Source organism: Lissotriton vulgaris, chromosome 2_1 (genome assembly GCF_964263255.1).
Source record: "Lissotriton vulgaris chromosome 2_1, aLisVul1.2, whole genome shotgun sequence".
Classification (NCBI taxonomy): Eukaryota; Metazoa; Chordata; class Amphibia; order Caudata; family Salamandridae; genus Lissotriton; species Lissotriton vulgaris.
In genome coordinates, this window is record NC_141687.1 from 1,994,651,369 (window position 1) to 1,994,676,156 (window position 24,788).

A 24,788-nucleotide genomic window follows, 5' to 3' on the forward strand; every position below is an offset into this window, starting at 1 on the left:
TCACTCTAAGTAACGGCAACCTTACTCCTTTATTACTCTCACCATGGGTACTATATCCGGTATTGTCTGAACTCCAGTCACCCTATACTCAACCTATGCAATATTATCTACCATAGTTGGTTTTACAACCCTTATTAGGCCATTTCTCACTCACAGTCCCTTCCCTTCCAATCGGATAAAAATGATTATGATTCCCCCACCTCACCCCTCTCCAACTTATATAACTCGAGTTATAAAATGAATTGGGTACTACACCCGCAATTTTGTGCAAGATGAACTCACTCTGCACAATGTTTTGCATATAAACACAGATGTATAAAAATGTGCTTTATGTAAATTACCCATTTACATGTTTTTACATGATGCAATGTAACTTTTCTAAAGCACGTCAGTGAACTCAATGTGACGGAAACATTGAGTCTTTCTTTCATTTTCTTTAAACCTATGTTACTTAATGCAACAACTTGTTTGTTATGGTCATGTGACCAAGAGCCTGTGCGCTCGAAACGCGTCTGTTTTGTGCCCATTAAAAATACCTTAAACCCTACCCGGCTGGAGTGGCTCGTGATTCCTTCGCATCGCATGGCTTGTGCAGGAGATCGGACTGAGTATATGTATATATATATGTATCCAAACTCACTGCTCATGCGATCCTCAGCCTGGCAACGCTGATGCCGGGGATGGTAGCAGTCACCATACTATGTGTCTTCCACTGTTTCCGTTCACCTTTGTGATTGGTTCCCAGGAAAAAACGGCACTCCAGGTAAGTTCAGCACAAGAAAAACTTTATTGTGCACTTAACAACTAAAGACGACGCGTTTCGGCGTGTAGCCTTTATCAAGTAGCCCACATTTTGAAATTACATGTATTTAAGTCCTTCATTTTTTCTTTTTTCCATAGACATAAAAGAAATTCTACGGTATACTACTCGCGTTATCATTTCTTCTTTTTTCATGTATACAATTTGCATCATTGCATATTTGGTTTATACATATTATCAATAAGGACTTACTCATATTTACAAACAACTACGTTTGCTGACCTTCACGTGTGCAATGCAATCACTATTGAATTCAATCATTTCCGCCTGCGCTTTGGTAGTGGTGTATGGGAAATGTAGTCCTCATACTATCGCCACACATGCAAGCCATAATACATATTTGTGTCTGTATAGCAGAATTCCGCATAAGTACATGTTCACATATATGATCGGGAGCCCACATTATTCTCACAGTGACTGATAAGACATTTAAGGCGTTCTTAATGCATGATATCATATAAATGTAAACATTAATGGCATGTAGCGTAATTCCACATATTTATTCTTAACCACATATAATGGCAGAAAACGAAAACATTTAAAGGATGCTCCCGTTACCAGCAGACTAGTGGGTCATTAGTGTGTGATTTGGTCAACTAAATTTGAGGGGGGCAGGCCTAGTCTTTATGTGCATATCGTGATGGATGAGGGAATGGTGCAAGGGAAGTGAAGTGAGTGTCTCAGTACTGTACTGAATTCTATTTTATGTGAACTTATTTAAAATGCAATACGAGGTATGCACAACGATTCATGAGACATCTGATGGGGCAAGCCTGCTCCCAACATGACATCACAATTGTGGATGTCTGTCATGCCCTCTCTTGGGTTGTGATGTCTCAGATTATTTGTAAGTCATGCCTACACTCATTAAAACATGTAGGTGATTGTAAAAAACTGGCAATTGCCTAACTGTCTTGCTCATCATATCATAAGGCTACCAGACTGTGTTGTACGCTGTTCATGTACCTATATGTGTGGATAGTTCCTGTACTTATGCGGAATTCTGCTATACAGACACAAATATGTAATATGGCTGGTATGTGTGGCGAAATTATGAGGACTACATTACACATACACCACTACCAAAGTGCAGGCGGAAATTATTGAATTCAATAGTGATTGCATTGCACACGTGAAGGTATTTCTTTTATGTCTATGGAAAAAAGAAAAAATTAAGGCCTTAAATACATGTAATTTCCAAATGGGGGCTACTTGATAAAGGCTACACGCCGAAACGCGTCGTCTTTAGTTGTTAAGTGTACAATAAAGTTTTTCTTGTGCTGGACTTACCTGGAGTGCCGTTTTTTCCTGGGAACCAATCATGAAGGTGAACAGAAACAGTGGAAGATGTATATACATGTATACATATATAATATATATATATATATACATATATATATCAGCAAACAGTAAGTTATTCAAACTCACCAACGACCACTCCAATCGCGCTGTAATTCAAATCTTTTTTAATGGAGACAGCATAGCATGACGCGTTTCGCCTATTCAAGGCTTAATCATATGCAAATTAACTCTCGGATGGGTTCGTTGGCTTTTTAAATCGAACGTAACTTTAAACATTGAAAAGGGACTAATACCCGACAGTTTCAAACTTAAAGTGGCAGCAAGGTTACTTAATTCATGATGTTGCATCCAGTGTCAGTAAGTACTTGGCAGTCAATTTCGGAAAAGTTCCGAGGAAATAGAGTATTTCCTTAATACCTGTGTTCCGACACTGTATTGCCTCTCTTCAGCTGTGTTGGTCGGACCACAGCTCCCAGAATACACCCTCATTGCTTCTCTTTGCCGGTTTTATCTTTCAATGTAGGTCTTGGCAAACGCATTCTTTCTGGATTTAGCTGGCAGCCAGTTCATACAGCGCCTTTAGTAGGAAAAAGTTCCATGTGTGGCTAATGTTCCACGGCAGCCGCTTTCTCCAAATTAAATCCTGCTACCATCCAGGTTATACTCCAATTGTTTTCGTCATCCCAAAAACATTTTCCACAGTTCGAAGGGCTCAGAGAAATCTCCTCCGCCAGCTCTAGCTGTTTGGCCGTATTCGTTACTCCAATTGAGGCGGGCCCTTCACGAGGGCCACTTCCATTCTTTCACAGCAAAGTCACTGCTTCACAGCCGGTGGGCACTTCTAAATTGGATTCTCTCCATCACACAGGGATCTGACAATGAAGCGCCTCTCCCAAGCGAGCCGGGGTCGTTTCCCAAGGTGTGTCAGGCACCTTACTCACATCAGCAAACAGTAAGTTATTCAAACTCACCAACGACCACTCCAATCGCGCTGTAATTCAAATCTTTTTTAATACATATATATATATATATATATATATATATATATATATATATATATATATATATAGATATATATAGATTACCTACTGGCGGTCGCCAGCAGGTATATATAGTTAGGATTTTTTCTCTATGGGACTTTTGAAAATTCTATGTCTAATAACTTTGGCGTTTGTGGACGGAATTGGCTGAAATTTTCAGGAAAATGGCACATTTTGTTTCTGAGCAGCCCCTGAAAATTTGGGGGGGTTTCGTCAAGGGGGGGCCGAGAAAAAAGGGGGGTCCCAAAACGAGTTTTTCCCATTCATTTTTCCATAGGGCGGTTGGCCTCACTTTTAGCTCAAACGGCTGAATGGATTTGCACGAAACTTGGCAAAATTGTAGGGACTGTTAGCCCGATGTGCCTTTGCTAGGTCTCAATATATGTGCTCCAGTGGATTTTGAGAAATTAACGTTTTAAAAAACAGATATATCTGTGACAGCGTCCCGGGTAGCGCTCCGGTTCGCGTACTTTTCGCATAACGGAACTTTGCGAAGCGAAGCTGATTGGCTCTCCGGTGTCTGTCAACATTGTAAACAGTCCGGATCGGCCGCCATCTTGTCTCTCGGTAGGTTTGAGAGACAAGATGTGGTGAAAAACGAAGGGGGAAATGAAGGAAAGGGGGCAAGGTAAACCCTTCCTGACCCCCTAGGATTGATGAGGGAGATATTAAAGTCCCCCGCGGGCCAAAAAAAATAAAATAATAATTTGTAATTTTTCGCGGTAGGGGCGCTTCCCGGTACGCGAACCGGGCAGCTAACATCTTGTCTATTTAGAACGTCCGGTTCGTGTACCGGGTAGCGTCCCGGTATGCGCAACAAGGGGAAAACCAAGAGAAACAGTAGAAAAAAAATTAAGGGAATAGATTTCCAGCAAACTTGGCAAAATTGTAGGGACTGTATGTTTGATGTGCCTTTGCAAGGCCTCAAGATATGTGCACGTGTGGATTTTGTCTAATTAAGGTTAAAAAAATATATATATCTGTAAGCGTGGTCCGGCGCGCTTACGTTACGGGTTTTGTTTGCGCTGCAGAGCCGATACGTCACGGTTATGCGACGCGTCATGCGGCGTCTCACGTGGCTACGTGATACGTCACGTAATAAAGAATATATTTTACAGCTATAGATATTAGCTTTTAAAAAACCAATGAAATTCACTGAAAAAACCATAGGTTATAGACCATATATAGTTAGGAATTTGCATTTACAAAACCTTGAAAATTCACTGAAAAAACCATAGGTTAGAGACCATATATAGTTAGCTGGACATTTTATTGACATAAAACCAATGAAATTCCATATATAGTTAGTTGCACTAACTATATATCGCGCACCCGCAATCCACTGCTGATGATGTCACATATTACATCATTCATGACATGGTCAGTGACATCACCTCCCTTGTCCGCTCCCCAGTGCGCGTACCGGGCGCTCCCCCCGCGCAAATCAAAAAAAAAACATAGCAAAGGCACATTGGGCTACCAGTCCCTACAATTTTGCCAAGTTTGGTGGTAATCCATTCAGCCGTTCAGGCTAAAAGTGAGTTCGACCGCCCTATGGAAATTACCATGGGGAAACCCCCCTTTTATCACGTCCCCAGCTTGACGAATCCCCCCAAAACTTTCAAGGAAGGACCGGAGCTCCGCGAGGCAAATTTGAAGAAATTGTCAGGCAGATTCGTCAACGGCAAAGTTATTCCAAATAGAATTTTGAGATTTTGCATTGAAAAAAAAATCCTAACTATAACTACCTACTGGCGACTGCCAGTAGGTAATATATATATATATATATATAGTTACCTTTACGACCCACTCATAAAGGTAACCCTTGATATATATATATATATATATATATATATATATATATATATATAAAGGATTACATTTATGACCCACAGACACCCTATCGGGAATCCTTCGCATATATATATACTAGCAGCCCGCCCCTGCGTTGCCCGGGGCAGAAGGGGGCTGGGGGCAGCATTTCAGGCTTGTGTGCACTCCCGCCCCGGCCCCCGGCCCGCCACGACATTGTCTGTGTCTTGGACAATGTCGTGGCGGGTGGGGGCCGGGGCGGGAGTGCACGCACGCCTGAAATGCTGCCCCCAGACCCTGAGCCTTAGCGCAGTTGTTCCGGGCCAACCTCCCGCACCGGCTCCCTCCAGTCCCAAGTCCCAGAGCCTTACCTGAGCCGCCGCTCCTCCCCGAGCTCCTCACTTCGCCGCCGCTCCTCCTCGTCATCACGTACGTTGCGGCCAGCGCTACATCGTGGCCGTCAGCGTCGCGGCCGGCGCTTCTTTCAGGGCACTACTTTTTTTTTAAGTTATATTTTTAACTTGAATTTTTTTTTTCTATAGCCTATGTCCATCTGCACACCCTGAGGATTACAACAATGTATTGGGTGCGTTCTCTCTTTATAATAATAAATGTAACCCTTCCTATTGGTTGCGATCTTTTGGAGCACAGCAAGTATACTGTGACATGTAGAACTATCCTCGGCAAAAGGCAAATTAGATCCCTTCTAGTGCTTTCTTTGCCCAGAAGCATGACTGCTAAAGATTTCTATCCAGTCTGACATTTTTCAGAGCACTCTTTCACTGCATAAAACTTATTTGACTCTTAGAATAAACCTTTACTATAATACCGTAGCCCCAACGCCTTATTGAACAGTTATTTAAACTTATTGAACTATTTTCATCAAAGCGGCAAGCACGGAGTATTTCAAAGGGAATAACGACATCAATCAGTGCCTACGGATACCAGGACTCCTTGCGACCTGTTAAATGGAAACGCCCACCAGAGGGAAGTATATCAAAGAAATCAGCAAGCACCTGGTATCAAACAGCGAAACACAGCGATGTTCAAAGATCTTGCCCCAGAAGAACGCCGAGGAAATGTGCCGAAATGCATCGGGATGAAAAATGAACAATGTCCGCTTTGAATAAATACTCAAAAGAAACGTGTCTTAGTGCGACTCAACTCTCTCCTAGCAAGAAAGGTATTTCAAATATTACTTACGGCGTTGTCCTGCCGCGGAGTCCCGCACCTCAAAGAAGAGCGCCAATCCTGCCCGAAATAGGAAGTTTTGGGTGAAGAGCAGAAAAGCTTCAGGGCAGCGGCAGCCACCAGAAACCAATTTCTGGTGTGAGTGTCTAACGTGCATCAAAGCGGCATGTGGGGAAAGCACGGAGTATTTCAAAGGGAATAACGACATCAATCAGTGCCTACGGATACCAGGATTCCTTGCGACCTGTTAAATGGAAACGCCCACCAGAGGGAAGTATATCAAAGGAATCAGCAAGCACCTGGTATCAAACGGCGAAACACAGCGATGTTCAAAGATCTTGCCCCAGAAGAAGGCCGAGGAAATGTGCCGAAATGCATCGGGATGAAAAATGAACAATGTCCGCTTTGAATAAATACTCAAAAGAAACGTGTCTTAGTGCGACTCAACTCTCTCCTAGCAAGGAAAGGTATTTCAAATATATATATATATATCTATATATATTTATATATATATAGATATATATATATTTATATATACATATGAAGGATATATGTATGAAGGATTCAAAATAGGGTGTCTGTGGGTCATAAATGTAACCCTTCCTATTGGTTGCGATCTTTTGGAGCACAGCAAGTATACTGTGACATGTAGAACTATCCTCGGCAAAAGGCAAATTAGATCCCTTCTAGTGCTTTCTTTGCCCAGAAGCATGACTGCTAAAGATTTCTATCCAGTCTGACATTTTTCAGAGCACTCTTTCACTGCATAAAACTTATTTGACTCTTAGAATAAACCTTTACTATAATACCGTAGCCCCAACGCCTTATTGAACAGTTATTTAAACTTATTGAACTATTTTCATTTTTGCTCCTTTAGAATGTAGGTTATTTACAGTTTATAATTACTCACTCTTTTTAGAATTTATGTCGCCTAGACATTTTCTTTCTTGAATAACTGTTCTGCATTATATTTGTTGCTTCCGACCTCATGCGGGCTAATTCTGATTTTAGACAGAATACAGAATACTGAAATGTGAACCAAGAGCACACAGAAAACCTTTGGCTTACCTCTGTATAAGTCTGCTAACCTTTACAAGGAGTGGCCTAGAGGGGTGGGCTTTGAGACTCATGACGAGCTGAGCTCGTCACGGCCGTTGGAACGTTCGCACGGGGGGATAATATCCCCGCTGTGCTGAACGTTCGAAAACGGGTGTGGCTGTGACGAGGGAGCTCGTCATGAGTGCAGCTGCACTGTGCCTCATGACGAGCCGAGCTCGTCACAAGCACAGTGGTGCCGCGCGTGGCCCACCTCCCCCCTGCACAGCGGGGGAAAATGTTGATTCTCCAATTAACATGAAGAGAGAATCTTGATTTCATGAAAGACATACAGAGGCTAACATTATGCAAATACTTTTATTTGCTGCCCAACATGCAGCCCTTTAAAGAATATTATTACATCACAATAAAATAGAACTTTAACACATGACAACTAGGATGAACAGGCTCCTATCTTCCTCTTTTGTTCGCTGCTCTGACACAGATAAGTACAACTTCTCTAGCATACTATTTTGACTTGATTATAGATGCTTTAATGTATTTTACATGAAGAATTATATAGTGCCTACTACTACTGATTAACTAGTTTATTTATTTCTTCAATTGTCTAAGGAATCTGTATTAATATCGTTTTAAACATTTTCCTTCTTGCTATATTTCCCAGTCCAATTTATGGCCGGGATTACCCTTCTCCACCTCTACTTTCCTTTTCTTAATCGATCGGTTTAAATGTTTAGTAAACTCTAGTAACTATTTCTATTGTTTCTGGTAAGTATCGGGTTTTAATATGTTTGTTTTAATTCTAACACCCTGATGTTTTAATACGTCTTCTTCTTTGTTTAAAAAAAAAAAAAAAAAGGGGGAAGTAGAGAATTTGAGCAAAGAAACAGAAACGCCGATATATATATTCTTTTGACCTCCCGCGTCTCTTGGCAACATAGAGACGCGAGGAAAACTCTATCCCTACGCATGCCACTTGTTTTCTTCAAAGCCTCACGCGTCCCCTAGCAACTAGCTGGGAGACGCAGAGACTCGATGACGAGAACACTCCTCCGCTCCGCTCCGGCCTCACGCGTCCCCTAGCAACATTGCCGGGGACGCGAGTGACGCCTTAATACAAGCAGCCTTGCGCCTCTGTGTGCGAATGAAACTCGTTAGTGACTCTCCCAATCACCATAGTTACCCTGTCAACAGTGTAACGGAGACGGAGAGACGAACCTCACGAAGGCAATTTGATTTATTTAGAAAACATACGCTGATACTAACATCGATAGAAGGTCAAAACTAAGCAAAGATCGCCACCTACTGGCCTCCAACAAATCGGCAAAATACCTTCTTTGAGATAAGTGAATTCTCCGTTTTAAAGCCCTGAGAGGTTTATTTACTCTACCTAAAATATTCACCTCTAGTGCTAATATTATGGATAATAGCATCAATGCTACGAATGCTCCTTTATCTGACAATATTAAAGACCTCTTTAGAGAGGAATTTAGATCTTCCATCAAGGAAGCTGTTGACGCTGCCCTTGCCAAAAGGAAGAGAGCCTCGCCCACGGAGGAGAATTACTTCTCACTCTCGGATGGGGAATCTCCTTCGACTTCTGCAGGGCAGAAAAAAGGAAAAAAAAACCCTAAAGAAAAATTATTGTATTGAAACCAACAATACACACGAGACTGGTGGCCCTTGCGCCACAAAATTGATTGGTGCCCCCTGCGGCACAATAGACAGACCTCGATTACTTGAGGCAAGGAGAAGAGGTGTCCCTAGCGGCACAATAGAAGACGGTACCCTCTACGGGACAAATGATTTTGATGATTATTTTGAAGCAGACTATGGTGATTCTGACGAATTTATTTTTGACCCTCAAGATTCATTTGAGGATATTGACGACGATCTACAAACTCCTTCTACTTCCACCTCAGTCAAAGACCCATTTGGTGGGGAAATGTTTAATCCCACTACAATCCGTCACCCCCGTAGCACTGAATGGTGGCCTATGGATCATGTTGGCAAATACCTATCACAGTGGGTTAGAAAACCCCTTGATATCAATACTCGGAATCTATTGAGGAACGAATGCCCTCGTCCCTCTTCCGAGGACAAGATTTGTAATACTCCTAACCTTGATCCTGACCTAATCACCTTTCTGTTTAAATCAGGAAGGGATCCCAGAAAAGGAATTGAAAGGTGTCTCAAACAAGCACAAGATAAGCTTCTTGATGTAATGGGTCCACTCTCTAAAATTCTGGATATCACTGAGGAAGCTAAAGCTAATGACTCACCTGTAGACCTTGAAGTACTTCGAGGATGGTCACAACGTGCTATTTGCCTTATTGGCAATGCTAACGCAAACCTAATCTCCGAACGTAGAAAGGCTGTTCTCCTTAGAATGAACCCGAAACTGGCTGACCTTTCGGCTAGTGAAGATATGTCCAACACCAAAGGCCTCCTATTCGGAGATAACTTTGTTAAGACACTTGGGAAGTATGTCTCCACTTTCAATGCCTTTAGTAGGGCACAGTCAAATATGCGTAGAGTCTTCGGCTCTCGATCACTTTTTGGAAGGGCTGACAGAAGGGGACAATCTGCCAGCCGCTCCTCATTTCGGTCCCAATTTTATCAGTCTTTAAACCCGCAGCGAAGGGGTTAAAGACTTATTACGCCTCCTACATGTCATGGGTAGGATGCAATATCTTCAGCAGGTGTTGTTGAGGTTCAGAGCCTCGGCAAAAGATCTGGAAACCTACTTTATTTTGAAGTTTCCAGCTCACTGATTTATCATTGTGTGATATTGACTTTTCACTGGGTGGCTGTGTGATAAGTGCCGATTTCACGTGACAAAGGGTGGTACAGTGTGAGTTGGAAGGCCTGCTCAGTAATTAGCGGAGTTTGGGCTCTGTGGAAGCATGGGCAAGTTCTTTTAGTCCTTGCCTTCTACTCGTTACCGCAAAAAAGCAGTGTATTAAGTGGGCAAACTGAAGGACGTTTTTTGTGGTTCAGTAATCAGAATTAAAGGTCGGTGCTATGAGCTGGATTGCCTCTAGGAGCACAGAGTTAACGAAAAGAGAAATAGTTTACTGTTCTCAGTGGAAAGCTTGAGGGCACTTAAGTCCTCAGACTCAACTCAGGCAGACATCCACAGAGCTATATATTGGTGCCACGGCCCACATGCAAACATAATACAACTTTTCATTTTTTTCACAGCTGACTTAGTTGCGTTATTTTAAGGATAGCCTATTATTGAGCCCATACAAGTTTTTTTTAAAGTTCAAATAAAGAGTTCTTCCATCGTGTGTTAGATATTGATCCTTACTACCCTCACAAATAAATCCAAACGAGTACATCAATTTAAGCCCCTGTCATTGTGAAATAATAAAGATGGAGACAACCAGGGCCAAATAATGTTACAACACAAGGCCCAGCATTATCATTTATTATATCCCTGCACTGTAGCATTCGCACTGTGCACAGGCATTTCAATTTTGCCAAATACAATGTTTTGGCACACTGGAAGGCGCATACAATGGATTCTAATGAAGCTCTACGTTCAAGCGGTGGGGTTGCATCTTTTTAATTTAACACAGTCAGATACACAGAGAAACAATGACGCAGTCCTGGTCACTTATTTTTTTTAACAAGAACCCGTTTTTTTTTTGCATTGATTGCATAACAGTATAAATACATTAAAATATTAACAACTAGTTGTTGGTATTCAGTGCACGCGTTTTCACAGAATAGGTACTTCTTTAAAAAGTTATACGTTATAAATGCAAGGACATTTGACAGAATGAAAACAGTTAATCAAGAATAAGTAGAAGTGCAATACTTCAATGTAGCCTACAGTCCACAGTTTACAGTTATTCTTTGATAATACCTAATGACATGATGACAAAACACAAATAATGTATGTGCAAAATTCAGAAAAGTAGATGGGATAGGGAACACATAGTCCAATTTAACTGGCCAAGATTAAGTGAAATTGCATCTCTCCCTTCATTAAAAATATAAAACAAGCAATGAAATCTGTTCTTTTTCGTCACGGTCCTGCTGATGGGATATTATTCACCGTTTATAAACTGTCTCTATCATGCCACACCCACGGAAGCTTCGGTGAAGTGATGCACACTGTTCAGTTGATGTAGTGTCAGCATTCTAGCATTTTCACAGCTTTTTTAAGATTACAATAAAATTGAGCCATTGTATAAGGAAAGAAGGAATCCACTACAGACTGAGGAAGGTACCCACTGAGATCCGTCTGGAAGAAGCTCAAGAGTTGGGTTTTTCCTGGTTCTCTGTGAAAGTAAAGTAGAATTATAAAGCACAGAATGCAGTGTTTATGAAGACCCATGGAAAAATTGCTATGCCAATCTTTATGCTACCCAGATCACAGCTCTAGTCAATATAGATAAATACCTATATTTTCCTAAAATTAAATAAATTCCTTGATTTCTTAGAAACAGTCATTTGGGTTACTCGATAGTAATGAGACTGGTTCGTCTACAAACTGATGTATGTGAATTAACGGAAAAACGAAAACTGAAAAACCACATTGGAGGAAAACAAATCATGGAAAACCTATTTTGAGGAAAGAGAATTTTACGGAAATAAACATAAATCTAAAATCAAAGGAAACATTATAAAGGAAAAATTGTTTTAAGGTAAAATCCAAAATTACAATATATGTGGGTGGAGTTCAGGAGTAGCAAGGAGTTTTGGGTTCAGAGATGGGCGATGTTTAGGGGTGATGAGGGGCTTTCAAGGGTCAGTGATGAGTGGAATTCAGGTGTAGTATGGGGCTTTTACAACTCAAGTGTGGGCGGAGTTTAAGAGTAGCAAAGGTTTTTAGGGATCAGGAATGGGTGGTGTGGGGTTTTTTAGGGATCAGGAATGGATGGAGTTTAGGGGTGGCGAGGGGTTTTCAGGGATCAGGAATGGAAGTTTAGCGGTGGTGAGGGGTTTTTCTGGTTCAGGGATGGTTGATTGTTCGTGTGTTGTGGAGTTTAGGGGTTCACGAATGGGCATAGTTTAGGGCTGGTGAGGTTTTTCAAGGGTTTCTAGGGTTAAAAAATGGATGAAGTTTTAGGATGGTAAGGGGTTTCAGGGGGTCATGAATGGGTGGGCAGAAAGTTTTAGAGTTTTGGAATAGGTGGTGTTTAGAGTGGTGAGGGGTTTGATGGTTCAGGGATAGGTGTTTAGATGTAGAAAGAGCTTTCTAGGGTGCAGGGATAGGTTAAATTTAGGACCAGAGATATTTTTAAGGCTTCAGGGATGGGTTAGGTTTCAACATACAAAGGGGTTTTAAGTGTTCAGAAGTAGATGGAGTTTAGACATATTGAGGGGTTTTAAGGTTCAGGGATGGGCGGCGTTAAGAGGTAGAAAGGGCTTTCGGAATTCATGGATAGGTGGAGTTTAGGCATAGTGAGGGTTTTTAGGATGGTTAGAGATTGTGAGGGGATCAGGGATGGATGGTTTTTAGGGGTTCTGGGGGGTAACACATTAAAAGCCTCCAAGGTATTTCTTTGCCAACGTAAAACATATAAATCTGAAGTAATGTCCCATGGAATAAAGCACTGGAATATATACCTCGGACACAAATGTTTCTGAAAGTAACACCTCCAATCATTGCATTTACACCTGAATAAATAAGCATGCAAAAGTCAGTTTAATTCTATGAATTGGTTTATATGGAATGGCAAATGCCATTCATCCAGCAGATTCCCCTCAAACAGTTTAGGTGAAATGGTTTCGCAGTGAAGGTATACCAGGAGAATGTTTTTCTATGAAATCACATACAACCCCTCTAAACACCACCTTCTATTGGAACATGCAGTTGGTAATCAATGTGGTAAAGGGTTTTACTGCATGTGTCCAGCATATCCTATCTTATTTTGCCAATAGTGTTGCAAAGCAGAACAAGGAGATAAATAATATTTTGATATGGGATTCTTTAAGGGAGTTACCAGCCATATGTTATCACAACCTCCTAGTAGATCATCTTTATGCTAAAAATGCAAGAATGTGTAGTGGCACACAGAAGTAATGTTTGTTAAGTCAATTAGCTACTGAGGCATCGATGAAGTGGGAGATTAACAAGATACTTATCTTTAATGGGCTCATTTTAAAGTGCAAAACATCCTCACATTCCAAAGGTATCCTGAGGCTTCACTAGGAGTCAATTTTACAAGACGAGGCACCATATACAACATGTGCCCTGATTCTGTAGCTCTGTGAGTTAACGAAAAAGCTCTGGGTATCGCAGCTCAGAAGCACAGAGCAATAAGTAGTACTGTGTTTTTTATCTGTGCTATATGTTGTTCATGCAAACACTCATTGAGTTACTGAGTTAGTGCATATGTTGTATGTATGCAGCCCAACGTCTTCACAAACAGGTGCATTGCTACATTCTGCAACTGTGGGAGGGCACTTATTAGGCATGCCAGATATCCACAATTCATTCTCTTCTAATGATAAGACAGTAACAAAATGTTGTATTTTGTCCAACACTAACATTAAAAAAATGTAATTTATCTTGGACAAACATATCCATTATTATAGACAACCTACACTACAAGCTACTTACTCGCTTGTAAACTTTAGGTGGTCCATTTTTTATGCATATGCTCCAAGAAGTTTTTATATTTTTGGACCTGGATTGCTGGTGTTTCTGACCTCTGGGCAGGGAGGAACTGCAGCGTCACAGTTAGGATTTTGCCACTCATGCAAATGACCAAAAACTTGGTAAACTGCCTGACAATCTGCAATGTCACTCTATAGGCAAAATAGCACAGTGGAAATGCCAAGTAATCCCATGCTTCGTGTTTGATTGGTAAAGTCGACATTTAGTCAGTCAGTTGTCACTGTACCATTAAAGCAAGCTCCAACTGCATACGGTTCAAATTTCAATAATGCAAGCACGTTCCATAATAGGGCAACTGGACACAAAGCCATGTTACCAGAGAGATTGTGGATGGATTATTGCAAGACAAGAACAAGATGGTTGCTATTGGATTATGTCGTGGACTCTGGACTGCTTCTGCTTTCACCTAAATAGAAGACTCCGAAGACTGTTCTCATGGACGGAGAAAATGGTCTCCTGATGAGGCAGACGGCAAAGAGAATTCAGGACAGTTTTGCAAGAAGAACCAGTAGAACCAGTTGGGACTGGATTTTTGGTACTGTCAGGAAATGCGAAAAAAAAATGTTTTCCACTTCATATCATTTCCATTCATTCTTTTAACATATGGAGGGATTTGGACCTCTAGCACTAAAGTTGTAGCACTATTTTGCAAGGTCTAATAGTTGAGCCTTATAAACGTAGAAATTGTTTAATCTCCAGAGCACTGGGACAAACTGATGAGGCCCCCGACAAATGTATGCCCTCAGTGAGAAAAATTGCAATTTTTTTCCATTTGAATCTTTTGCTCCAAGACTCAGTGTATATGTGTGAGGTCTGGCCTACTAAAAGATTATGACCTCCATACCCAACTGAACTAAGAATGTATAATGTATCATGCAGGACTGCATATTCACTGCAACATGTGTGGACAAACGGGAATGACCTATTTGCAGTACATAAAGCTGTTGTAGCTATTTCCTGTGGGGCTTTCCCAACATGGGACTTGGTAATGTCCATGTGAACTGTAGGTGACCCGTGGCTCTCTATAATGAGTTATATTGAGCAGTACTAGATGCTGTTAGGAGCAGAATCAGAGAGGGAAAGTGGACCCCAATAATAAATTAGATAAAGAAAGTGGCCCTTGTGTGTGTGCAAATTGGAGCACTTTTGAAATTGTTAAGAAAGGCAATGTATGGAATACTACATGGATTTGAGCCTCAGGAAAATGTTTGTTTTAATATCAGGGAAATTAACAATAAAACAAAATCGGCCTAGTAGATCATAAAGCCACAAAACGGGCCACAAACTGGGCTATCAGATCAGCCCCTAGGGTATTGCCTGATTTCCCTACAGGCCAGTAAGGCCCTGGTTGGGAGTGTCTTAGTGTGCAGTAGGATTACTGTTGCAGAGCCCTAGATAGATGCTGGGCATACAAGCGCTGCAGGGTTGCATACTTCTGCCTAAACGCAGTTGGTTACCATTGTGATTAAGTCACTGTTTTCACTTCTCTTTACTGCAGCTTTCTTGTATATTGCTGCTTGCTGTGCAAAAGCGTGGCACAATTTGCCTTATGGGTTTTTTCGAGTTTATAACATATGCATGATCACAGCAAACATCATCATGGTTCATTGTTAACTTTGTGTCTAGAATATGTTTTAGCACTGCTGTGGGTCACCATTGAGGACTTTTTTTCCAAAATGTACATGGTTTACCAGATTTTACTATAGTGTCCCTTTATACTAATAATCCACCCATACTGAAAACTTTGCAAGTTTGTTTGTGGTTGCATGCCCTTCTGGCTGGCATGGACAATAAGGTTCCTCCAGTTTACTTTGTGTAGTATGCGAGGTCAAGGTGACACTGGTTCTCATGTTTGGTGATGAGAACTAAGATGCTGTTTACTTTCATTTTATTCTGTTGGCAGAGGAGCTGTGCGTGTTGTATAAGAAGAAAACCTATTTCGATGAGCCTCGGTTTATTAGTTATGTTCGCTTGTGGAGGTGTTTGCAAATTCATGTAAATTTATGTTTTTTTAAACTTTTGTGCCTGTTTCATTACTTGATGTTAAGAAAATCTTTTGTTCCATATTTGGATCAGTAAATAGTTGTACGGGCCTCTGGCTGATGTTCCATCATTAAAGTAATTTGCGTGCATTAACATTTTTTTTTTTTTAAATTCTTTATTGTCAGGAATTTAGAAGAAATAGCAGTATGACATTTGTAATTGCCGTAACAGAACAGTAGCTAGTTCCCCGGGTGGGGATAGTATGCAACATAGAGTATAGTAACAGTTACCGTGTTCATGCAGGGCCTGATAGTCAAAAGTTAAGAAACAGATATATGCCGCACCATGCCCAGCGTCTTCCCTTCCTCTAAATTCCTCCCCGCCCACACAGTTCCATGGCAGAAGGCTGATTTGTCTCTTACAGCGCATGAGCGGGCACTCATAAGAATAAAGAAAATTACTCATAAAACCAAACAACTGTCATCACTACATCAGAGTCTGCGTATGTTCTGCTATGCCATCTCACAGGTTAACAAATCAGCAATTCGTTTAGAGTGTCAGTGCGTGCATCACTCCCCCTGGTCCCTCCCTCGTTCACAGTATCCCTCTACAGCCACTAGTCTTCCTCCTCCTCCGAATCCGAGTCCTCACCCTCTGGCAAAGCTTCACATGGGTCACCTCTATAAGCGTTCCACTTCAGCCATACCCGGTTCCATTTACGAGGGCAGGCTCTCAACACATACACTGCCCTTTCCTTAATCATGAGAAGGTCCATATTTCTTACCCATCCCGTCACCGTAGGTACTTCCGGAGCACCCCACCTCTGTGCAATGTCTCGTTTGGCCACCGTCATTGCGAGGGTGACCCACAATTGTTCGTACCTGTTCAAGTCCGTAGGTTCCCAAATGTTCAGCAGGCACCTGCGAGGTTCCGGAAGGACAGACACATTCATGGCTTGAGAGACTGTGCGCATAATTTGGCGCCATAGTTCCCTTATGCGTGGACATTCCCAAAACGTGTGTAGGAGAGTCCCCTCCTCCCCGCATCCCCTAAGGCAGTATGGGTGCTGCGCCCTTTGTATTCTGTGTAGCAGTGTGCGAGTGTAGTAGGTGCAGTGTAGCACCTTGAGCTGTATCAGGCGGAACCTAGCTGATATGCCCACCTCCCTCGGGGAGGCCAATGCCTCATTCCACTCCGTTTCATCCATATCATCTAGCTCAGCTACCCATTTCTCCCTAAGCTTGAGTGTGGGATCAGGCGTGTTATTAATTAATTTCTTATACGTGAGCGAGGTCGCTTTTTGTTCCATGTATTCGGTGAGCAGTCTATCCTCAAGGGGTGAGGACTCTGGGAGTGCCGTGTCTGGTGGGATTGCGCGCAATAGGGCATGTCGAATCTGTACATAGCGGAATGTTTCAGTGGGCCCTAGGCCGTATTGTTGCTGGAGGTGCTGGAAGGGAACAACCGTGCCCTTGTCCCAGAGGTCTCCAACTACTGAGATTCCTATGTCATCCCATCTCGCAAAGCCTTTACAGGCCCTAAGTGTGCCCAGTGCCTTGGTGTCCCAAAGGGGCGTCAGCTTAGTGATTTTCCCTTTCCATCCTAGGCGGGTCTGCGCCATGTGCCAGAGTGTCGCAGTGTGGAATGTTGGGCCCAGCAGGGTCTTTACCTTCTGGCGATTGTACAGTACTGACAGCATGTCAGCCGTCCCCAGTTGCGACCAGTCTGCTTTGTATGCGGGATCGCTTCTGGAAACGTGAATCCAGTGATTAATTATTTTAAGCTGTGCCGCCCAGTAATATAATTGGAGATCAGGTAGTGCAACACCCCCCTCGTACCAACTCTTCACTAGTTTCGCCTGTGCTATACGTGCCGGCCCGTTATTCCACAGCAGGCTGGAGACCAGCGCTGCCACTCGCCGGAAGTATTGCGGGCTAACCACATATGGGGAGTTCTCTAGTACATACAGAAACCTCGGGAGAGCCATCATTTTGTAGAGAGCCGCGCGCCCTAGGAGGGTCAGCGGCAGCGTAGCCCAATACTGGACATCTGCACGCAACCTCTGCAGAGGCGGTTGCAAATTTTCGACATAGAACTGTTTAGCATCTCTCGTCACATAAATACCTAGGTACTTGAAGGAAGAGGTGGTCACTGTAAGAGGGCAGGTCGCCGGCAACACCGGGGCCTGGCCGGCAAGCACATAGAGCACCGTCTTGGCCCAATTCAGGGTATACCCGGATGCTTTACCATGTTCATCGCAGATCTCCAGCAGGGCGGGCACCCCTGCAGTCGGGTCAGTCATGTATACCAACATGTCGTCGGCGTAGAGGGAGACCCTGTCCTCCCACCCGTCGCCCCACGTGATCCCTCTAAACAACGGCGTCGCTCGTAGCAGGATTGCCAGTGGTTCTAGCACTATCGCAAACAACAGGGGCGATAGTGGGCATCCCTGCCTCGTTCCCCTTCCTAGTGGAAAGGTTGAGGATATATGCCCGTTCGCTACTACCTGCGCCATCGGCCGGGTGTATAGTAATCGCACCCACGCCATATATAGGGGCCCGAAGCCCATGCGGGTTAGTACAGCAAAGAGGTATTCCCACTCAACCAAATCAAATGCCATTTTAGCATCTAAGGAAAGTATCACTGTCTGTTCCTGAAGGAGATGCGCCCTTGCCAACACCCCGTGCACCCTTCGCAGATTAAGTGCCGTGCTCCTATGTGGCATAAAGCCCGATTGGTCAGGGTGTATCAGCGTAGTGAGATGTTTGGTGAGGCGGCTGGCCAGAAGTTTCGCCAGGACCTTCGCTTCTGTATTGAGCAGTGAGATGGGTCGGTATGAGGTACAATCGGTTGGTGGTTTAGACGGTTTTGGGATGGCCACAATGGTGGCTGTGCGTTGATCTAGTGGGAGCAGCGTCTTCTGTAGGCTGTCGTTAAACATGTCAAGGAGGGGCTTGGCCAGGACTGAGTCCATCGCCTTGTACCACTCCACAGGAATCTCGTTCGGGCCTAAGGCTTTGCCGGATTGTAGCGCCTGTATTGCCAATTGGACCTCTCCTACAGTCAGGTCTGCGTCTAGTTCCTGCTGTGCTTCTGGTGAGAGCACCGGGACATGGATGTTGCGAAGTGAATCTAAGGCCTCCCGTTCAGTGACCAGCCGTGTCGGTGTGTAGATGTTCTGGAAGTGGCAGGCTAGAGTCTGGACTATGTGCTCTGGGTGAGTTCGCATCACGCCGCTCGTATCATAGAGTCCGTGAATCCCTTTGTTGCTGCCACCCCGCTTGTCTAGCCACGCTAGCATCTTCCCTGCCTTATCGCCCACGTCATAGATTCTGTGCGCTGTACTCGCGAGGTGTCCCTTTGTGATCACTGTAAGGTGCGCCTGATGTTGCTGCTGGCGAAGCTGTAGTGCATGGAGTGTCTCCGGAGTGGGGTCTGTCATATGTGCAGTGTTCGCCGTGTGTAAGGCAGCTTCCAAATTGGCCAGTGTAGCCCTGGATTCCCTCTTATGCCCAGTAATGGCAGATATGGACGCCCCTCTGAGGACCGTCTTATATGCCTCCCACAGAATTGAAGGTGAGGCGACCGACCCAGTGTTCTCCTTGAAATAGTGTGTGGTGGTTGACTTGAGCTTCTTTTTGATACCAGGGACTTGCAGATAAGTGGGATAGATCGGGTATATCCTACCCCGCCTACACTCCTTAGTGGAAATGTGAAGGGAGACCGGGGAGTGATCAGAAATTCCCCGCGGCATAATGTCAACACTATCCACAGAGCTCATTCCAACCCCCAGAATGAAAAAGTAGTCAATTCGGGAGAGGGTGTTGTGTGGTGCGGAGAAATGTGTGTAATGCTGCGCTGTCGGGTTCAGGTGACGCCAGACATCTGTGAGGCCCATAGCAGATAAAAAGCCCGGGAGTGCTGCGGCTCCTCTCTGGCGAGCTCGCTGGGGAAAAGTATCTAGTAGAGGGTCCGCGATGGCATTGAAATCCCCCCCCATGATCACATCTCCCTCGGGGAGATCAATAAGGAATCGGCTGAGCGCCGGGAGGGCCGTAGCGTGCAGTGCAGGGGGGATGTAGACTGATACCACATTCAAGGCCCTTCCCTCCCATTGGCCTGAGAGTGCTGCAAACCTGCCCTGGTCATCCGTCTTGCGGCTAGTGACCAGGAAGGGGGAGCTGTTCCTGAGGAGGATCCCAGTGCCCCTGGAACCCGAGGTGAATTCGGAATGTACCGCCATGGTGTATCCACGCCTGTTCAGGGCTTTACAGGTGGTTCCCGCTAAATGTGATTCTTGCAGCAGTACCAGGTCTGACCGAGCACGCTTAACTGTTTGCAGCACCAAACCCCTTTTTATTTTGTCTCCCAACCCTCTGACATTCCAAGTAAGGAGCTTCAGTGGGGGCACTACAGTCGTCGCCTGGGTACCCATCGCTGGTGTAGCTTGATTATGCTGTGCCATGTGTATGATTGAACCGAGGTCTCCATTGTCAGGAGGAGAAGGGTGCCAGAGTGCGGAGGCGGTGCACGCCACCCATAGTGTGTGGTGTATTCATGCCCTGTGAGATCGCAATAGTGATGACCGTGTAACTTAACTTGAACTCGAACTTCAGAACTCCCAACCCACCACCCCCTCCCTGCTCCCCTGCACCACGGACGAATTCCCGCCCGCATCCCCAACTTGGCAGAGTGCTTGATTCCCCCCCCTATCTAGTCTTACTTGCTTGTGGGGTTGGTGAGTCCCCTACAGGCACCGGCCAGAACCCGCCCTACTCGGTTCCATCGGCCCAAGGTCCCAAGTGTAGTGATCAATGCTTGATGCTTCCAGCGTAGTCATTCATCCCCTGTTAGGCTGTCCCGAATCAAAGGGATCTCTTTCAAGATCGGAGTCCAGTCCCCCGGCTGCGCCCTGTTCAGTGGCCGGGCTGGGCGTGCGGCGTTCCGGTGTTCTCTCCTTACGGTGATCTTGGCGGTCTTTGCACGGGCGTTGAGGCTTGCCCGCCGGTCTCCAGCCGTCCAGCCATTCTCGCGCTACTTCAGGATTGTCGAAGAACCACGTCCTCCCCTCGGCCACAATCCGCAGTTTAGCGGGGAACAGCATTGAGTAGGGTAGTTCCCTGTCTCTCAGAGTCTTTTTGACTGCATTGAAGGATTTTCGACGCCTGGCCACCTCGGCCGTGTAGTCCGGGAAGAACGCCAGCGTGGAGTTCAGGATCTTCACCGGCGGCGCCACCCTGGCCGCTTGCAAAATGGCGTCCCTGTCTCTATAGTTGAAGAGTCTGGCCAGCACCGGTCGCGGTGTGGCCCCTGGTTGGGGTGTACCCCCGGGGACTTGATGAGCCCTTTCAACGGAGAAGAAGGCTGATAGCCCTTTAGGCTGCAGTTTTGTCTTGATAAGGTCCTCTATATACAGGTCCATGGCCCCTTTCCCCTCCGATTCCGGAAGGCCTAGAATACGGACGTTGTTTCTTCTTGAGCGTCCTTCCTGGTCGTCCAGCTTTTCTTGAAGTTGTTTGGTGGTTTTTTCTAGTCGTTCCATTGCCACCTGCAGGTCCGAGGTGTCCTCAATAAGTGATTTCGTGACCACCTCTACTTGGGCCACCCTCTCCGATATTTTCTTGAAATCTGCTCGCAGCAGGGTCACTTCCGTGGAGATTGTGCCGACCGTCGCTTGGACGTCTGTGAGGGTTCTCATGATGGCCTCCAGTGTGACTTTTCCAGTCCCGTTGGTGTCAGAGGAAGCTCCGGCTGAGTGCCGACCAGGCCCTTGCGAATGACTGGTGTGGGCGTAAGCAAACTTGTCCAGCTTTGATTGCGTCGCAGACATGCTCCTCGTGTTCTTGCCCGCCATGATGGCTTGCTAGCGTTACCAGTGTCTATGCAGGCCTTCCCCCCGCTGTGTGTCGTTGATGCAGCCGGTTAAAGGTGCAGGGTTTAGACTCGTCTCAGCCCGTGGTGCGGCCGGTCTGTGGCTGCCTTTGGAAGCAGTGGAGAGATTCCCGCTGTGTTAATGGCGGCGCGCATAGGTCTCTGACTCCGTATTCTTTCACTCCTCCACGTGGAGCGCGCCGCTGCGCGTTAAGGTCGCAATGTGCCTCCGGGGGCCGGTGCCACTACGGTGTGGGCAGCCCCTCTGACTAATGGCAGTCCGGGGTGATATTTAGTGATGTGGGGGGACCGCGCCGGTCCAGGCGCCGTCCGCCTACTCGCGCCGCTTTCGTTGGGGCGTTTCCTCGATGGTGTGCGGGGCCCCCACTGACCTTGCTTCTACTGGAGTCTTGGGCGAAGGGCGCCCTCAGGTGCAACGTTGTGTGAGCGCCGAGGCGGAGCTCATTGCCAATCAAGGAGGACCGGTCGCCGGCTAGTTCCGTCCCCTCCCGGCCGGGTGAGGTGCGCTTCCGGTCGGCTCGCCTCCGAACCCAGGGCCGGTGCTGTTGAGTCGCTGCAGGCCTCGCCTCCCCATCGACGGATGGGGCACTTCCCGGCGTCGGATTTTCGCTGGGAGCGGTTCGTTCTGTGCCGCTCGGTTCCCGGGGCCGATTTCACCCCTTCAGGCAGGTCGATACACGGATGGGTATTCGGATTAGTGTGCGGGCCGGAGTGCCTAGCGGAGCTCCCGGGTTAAGCTGCCGCCATGCTCGGCAGTTGGCCACGCCCCCGTGCATTAACATTTTTTACATGTTTTATGTGATGCTGTGGACAGTTGAATTCGTTGCAGCACCTGTTTACTAAAGACCTTTTGTAAATTAACTATAAGACTAATAGGCCAGTAATGTCAGGGGATACTAGGATTCCCTTTCTTAAAGACTGGCATGATCTCAGCACCCTTTCATGATATAGGAACAACCTCTTCCGCCACAACAGCACTAGAAATGGCATTGATATAAGGGGCCGAATTAGTAGATTGAAAGAGATCCGCAGGTCTCTTGCCAAGACCTGGAGCCTCTCCTTATCGGACAAAGGTCACTGTAAGAGCAGTTTCCTCAGTGGAATAGACTAGTGGGGCCAAGTGAGAGTTGGAAAAATGGCTATCATCCCGAAGGTTAGCAATCCTCTTTGATTGTGCGTACTTGAGTACAGCTATCCAAAGTGGGCAAACCATTCACAGGGTAAATAGCAAATGAAGAAATTGGTGGCTGGGTTACAGTTGCGCTGGGTAACAATGATAATAGTAAGGATAAGAACAAGTAAAGAAGCTCCAAGGATAAGGTTTAGACCACCAAACTAAACACAACAGGCATGAACCAGTCAATGCCCTAATACACAACACAACATTTATCCTGAGCTAACACAAAAATCCACTTTGCAACCAACGAACAAATCACAAGTCGCTGTTTGTTTTCTTCTTTTCTTTCTTTTATTTCATGCGTTGATTGTTCATAAACCTCCTAGCCGACACGTGTTTCGTCTGATTTGGTGTTAATCCACAGACTTCTTCAAGGCTAGAACAATGTAATTTTATAGTTTTAAAATCTTTACATATGTTAGTTTATTTCAAAACCCCTATTTTTCAAGAACTCTGATTCCAAAGAGTCCCATTTATAGAGTGTTGCAGGTTATCAGCGTCAAGGAGCTGGTGCAATATCACCAAAAGACAAAACAAGGTGCTCTGAAAAGAATTTTGGTGAATAGTAACCGCCAACACTACAAAGTATATAATAGTGGTAATAAAGAGGAATCCCACCACCATGAGCTTTATCCTGTGTGCAGTTCACATCAACACACTGGTGAGAATCCCGTATTTATAAATCTGGTGAGAAATATGTAAATATAAACTGGTTGCTATGGCTAGAGAGAGATAGCCCCACATCAGAATATCGTGCTCAACCAAAATTGCGAACCAGTCATGGGTACCTTGATTGATCAAGTTCGACCTCTAGTCTCTTGTTCAACACCCCTGCCACAGCGTCATTGGGGTTCAGTTATCCTCTTAGCTATCGATATAAAAACCGCAATTTAGAACTTAAATACCGTCTATCTGTATGCACGTTTAAAAGCCAACCTTAATCTAATTATATTTGATACTCACTCTATTTTTCACGTTGTTTTGGCCCGTAGGTATCAATCAAGGTACCCATGACTGGTTCACAATTTTGGTTGAGCACGATATTCTGATGTGGGGCTATCTCTCTCTAGCCATAGCAACCAGTTTATATTTACATATTTCTCACCAGATTTATAAATACGGGATTCTCACCAGTGTGTTGATGTGAACTGCACACAGGATAAAGCTCATGGTGGTGGGATTCCTCTTTATTACCACTATTATATACTTTGTAGTGTTGGCGGTTACTATTCACCAAAATTCTTTTCAGAGCACCTTGTTTTGTCTTTTGGTGATATTGCACCAGCTCCTTGACGCTGATAACCTGCAACACTCTATAAATGGGACTCTTTGGAATCAGAGTTCTTGAAAAATAGGGGTTTTGAAATAAACTAACATATGTAAAGATTTTAAAACTATAAAATTACATTGTTCTAGCCTTGAAGAAGTCTGTGGATTAACACCAAATCAGACGAAACACGTGTCGGCTAGGAGGTTTATGAACAATCAACGCATGAAATAAAAGAAAGAAAAGAAGAAAACAAACAGCGACTTGTGATTTGTTCGTTGGTTGCAAAGTGGATTTTTGTGTTAGCTTAGGATAAATGTTGTGTCATTCACAGGGTAAAACTGAAGATTCAGCTGGTTTCCCCAATTCCAACCCCACCTAGGCTGACTACATGCCAGAATTTCGTCTGGTCATTGTAAACTGAAGCTTCCACACGTTCAGTCCAAATTGCACTTTCCCATCCTGCTTTAGCTTGCTTTAGGGTAAACCGATATAAAGCCCTACTTTCTAAGTGCGTCTGGGCGGTGATCTCTGCTCACTGAGTTTTCCGCACTCCACGTTACGCAGAGTTCGCAGAGTTCCAGTTTTGTTTCCTCGCCTGCGCTCATTAA

General features: G+C 44.7%; 1 protein-coding gene across 1 annotated transcript in view; it reads right to left on the reverse strand.

The window, feature by feature from the left end:
- Positions 1 to 10,770: 10,770 nt before the first annotated feature.
- The window catches only part of STARD5 (StAR related lipid transfer domain containing 5), an 89,741-nt gene continuing 75,723 nt past the window's right edge, over positions 10,771 to 24,788 (reverse strand). Inside the window, exon 6 of the mRNA XM_086958220.1 lies at positions 10,771 to 11,513. Within this exon, the coding sequence (XP_086814346.1) occupies positions 11,366 to 11,513 (148 nt within the window). The 3' untranslated portion in view covers positions 10,771 to 11,365. The remainder of the gene's footprint in view (positions 11,514 to 24,788) is intronic.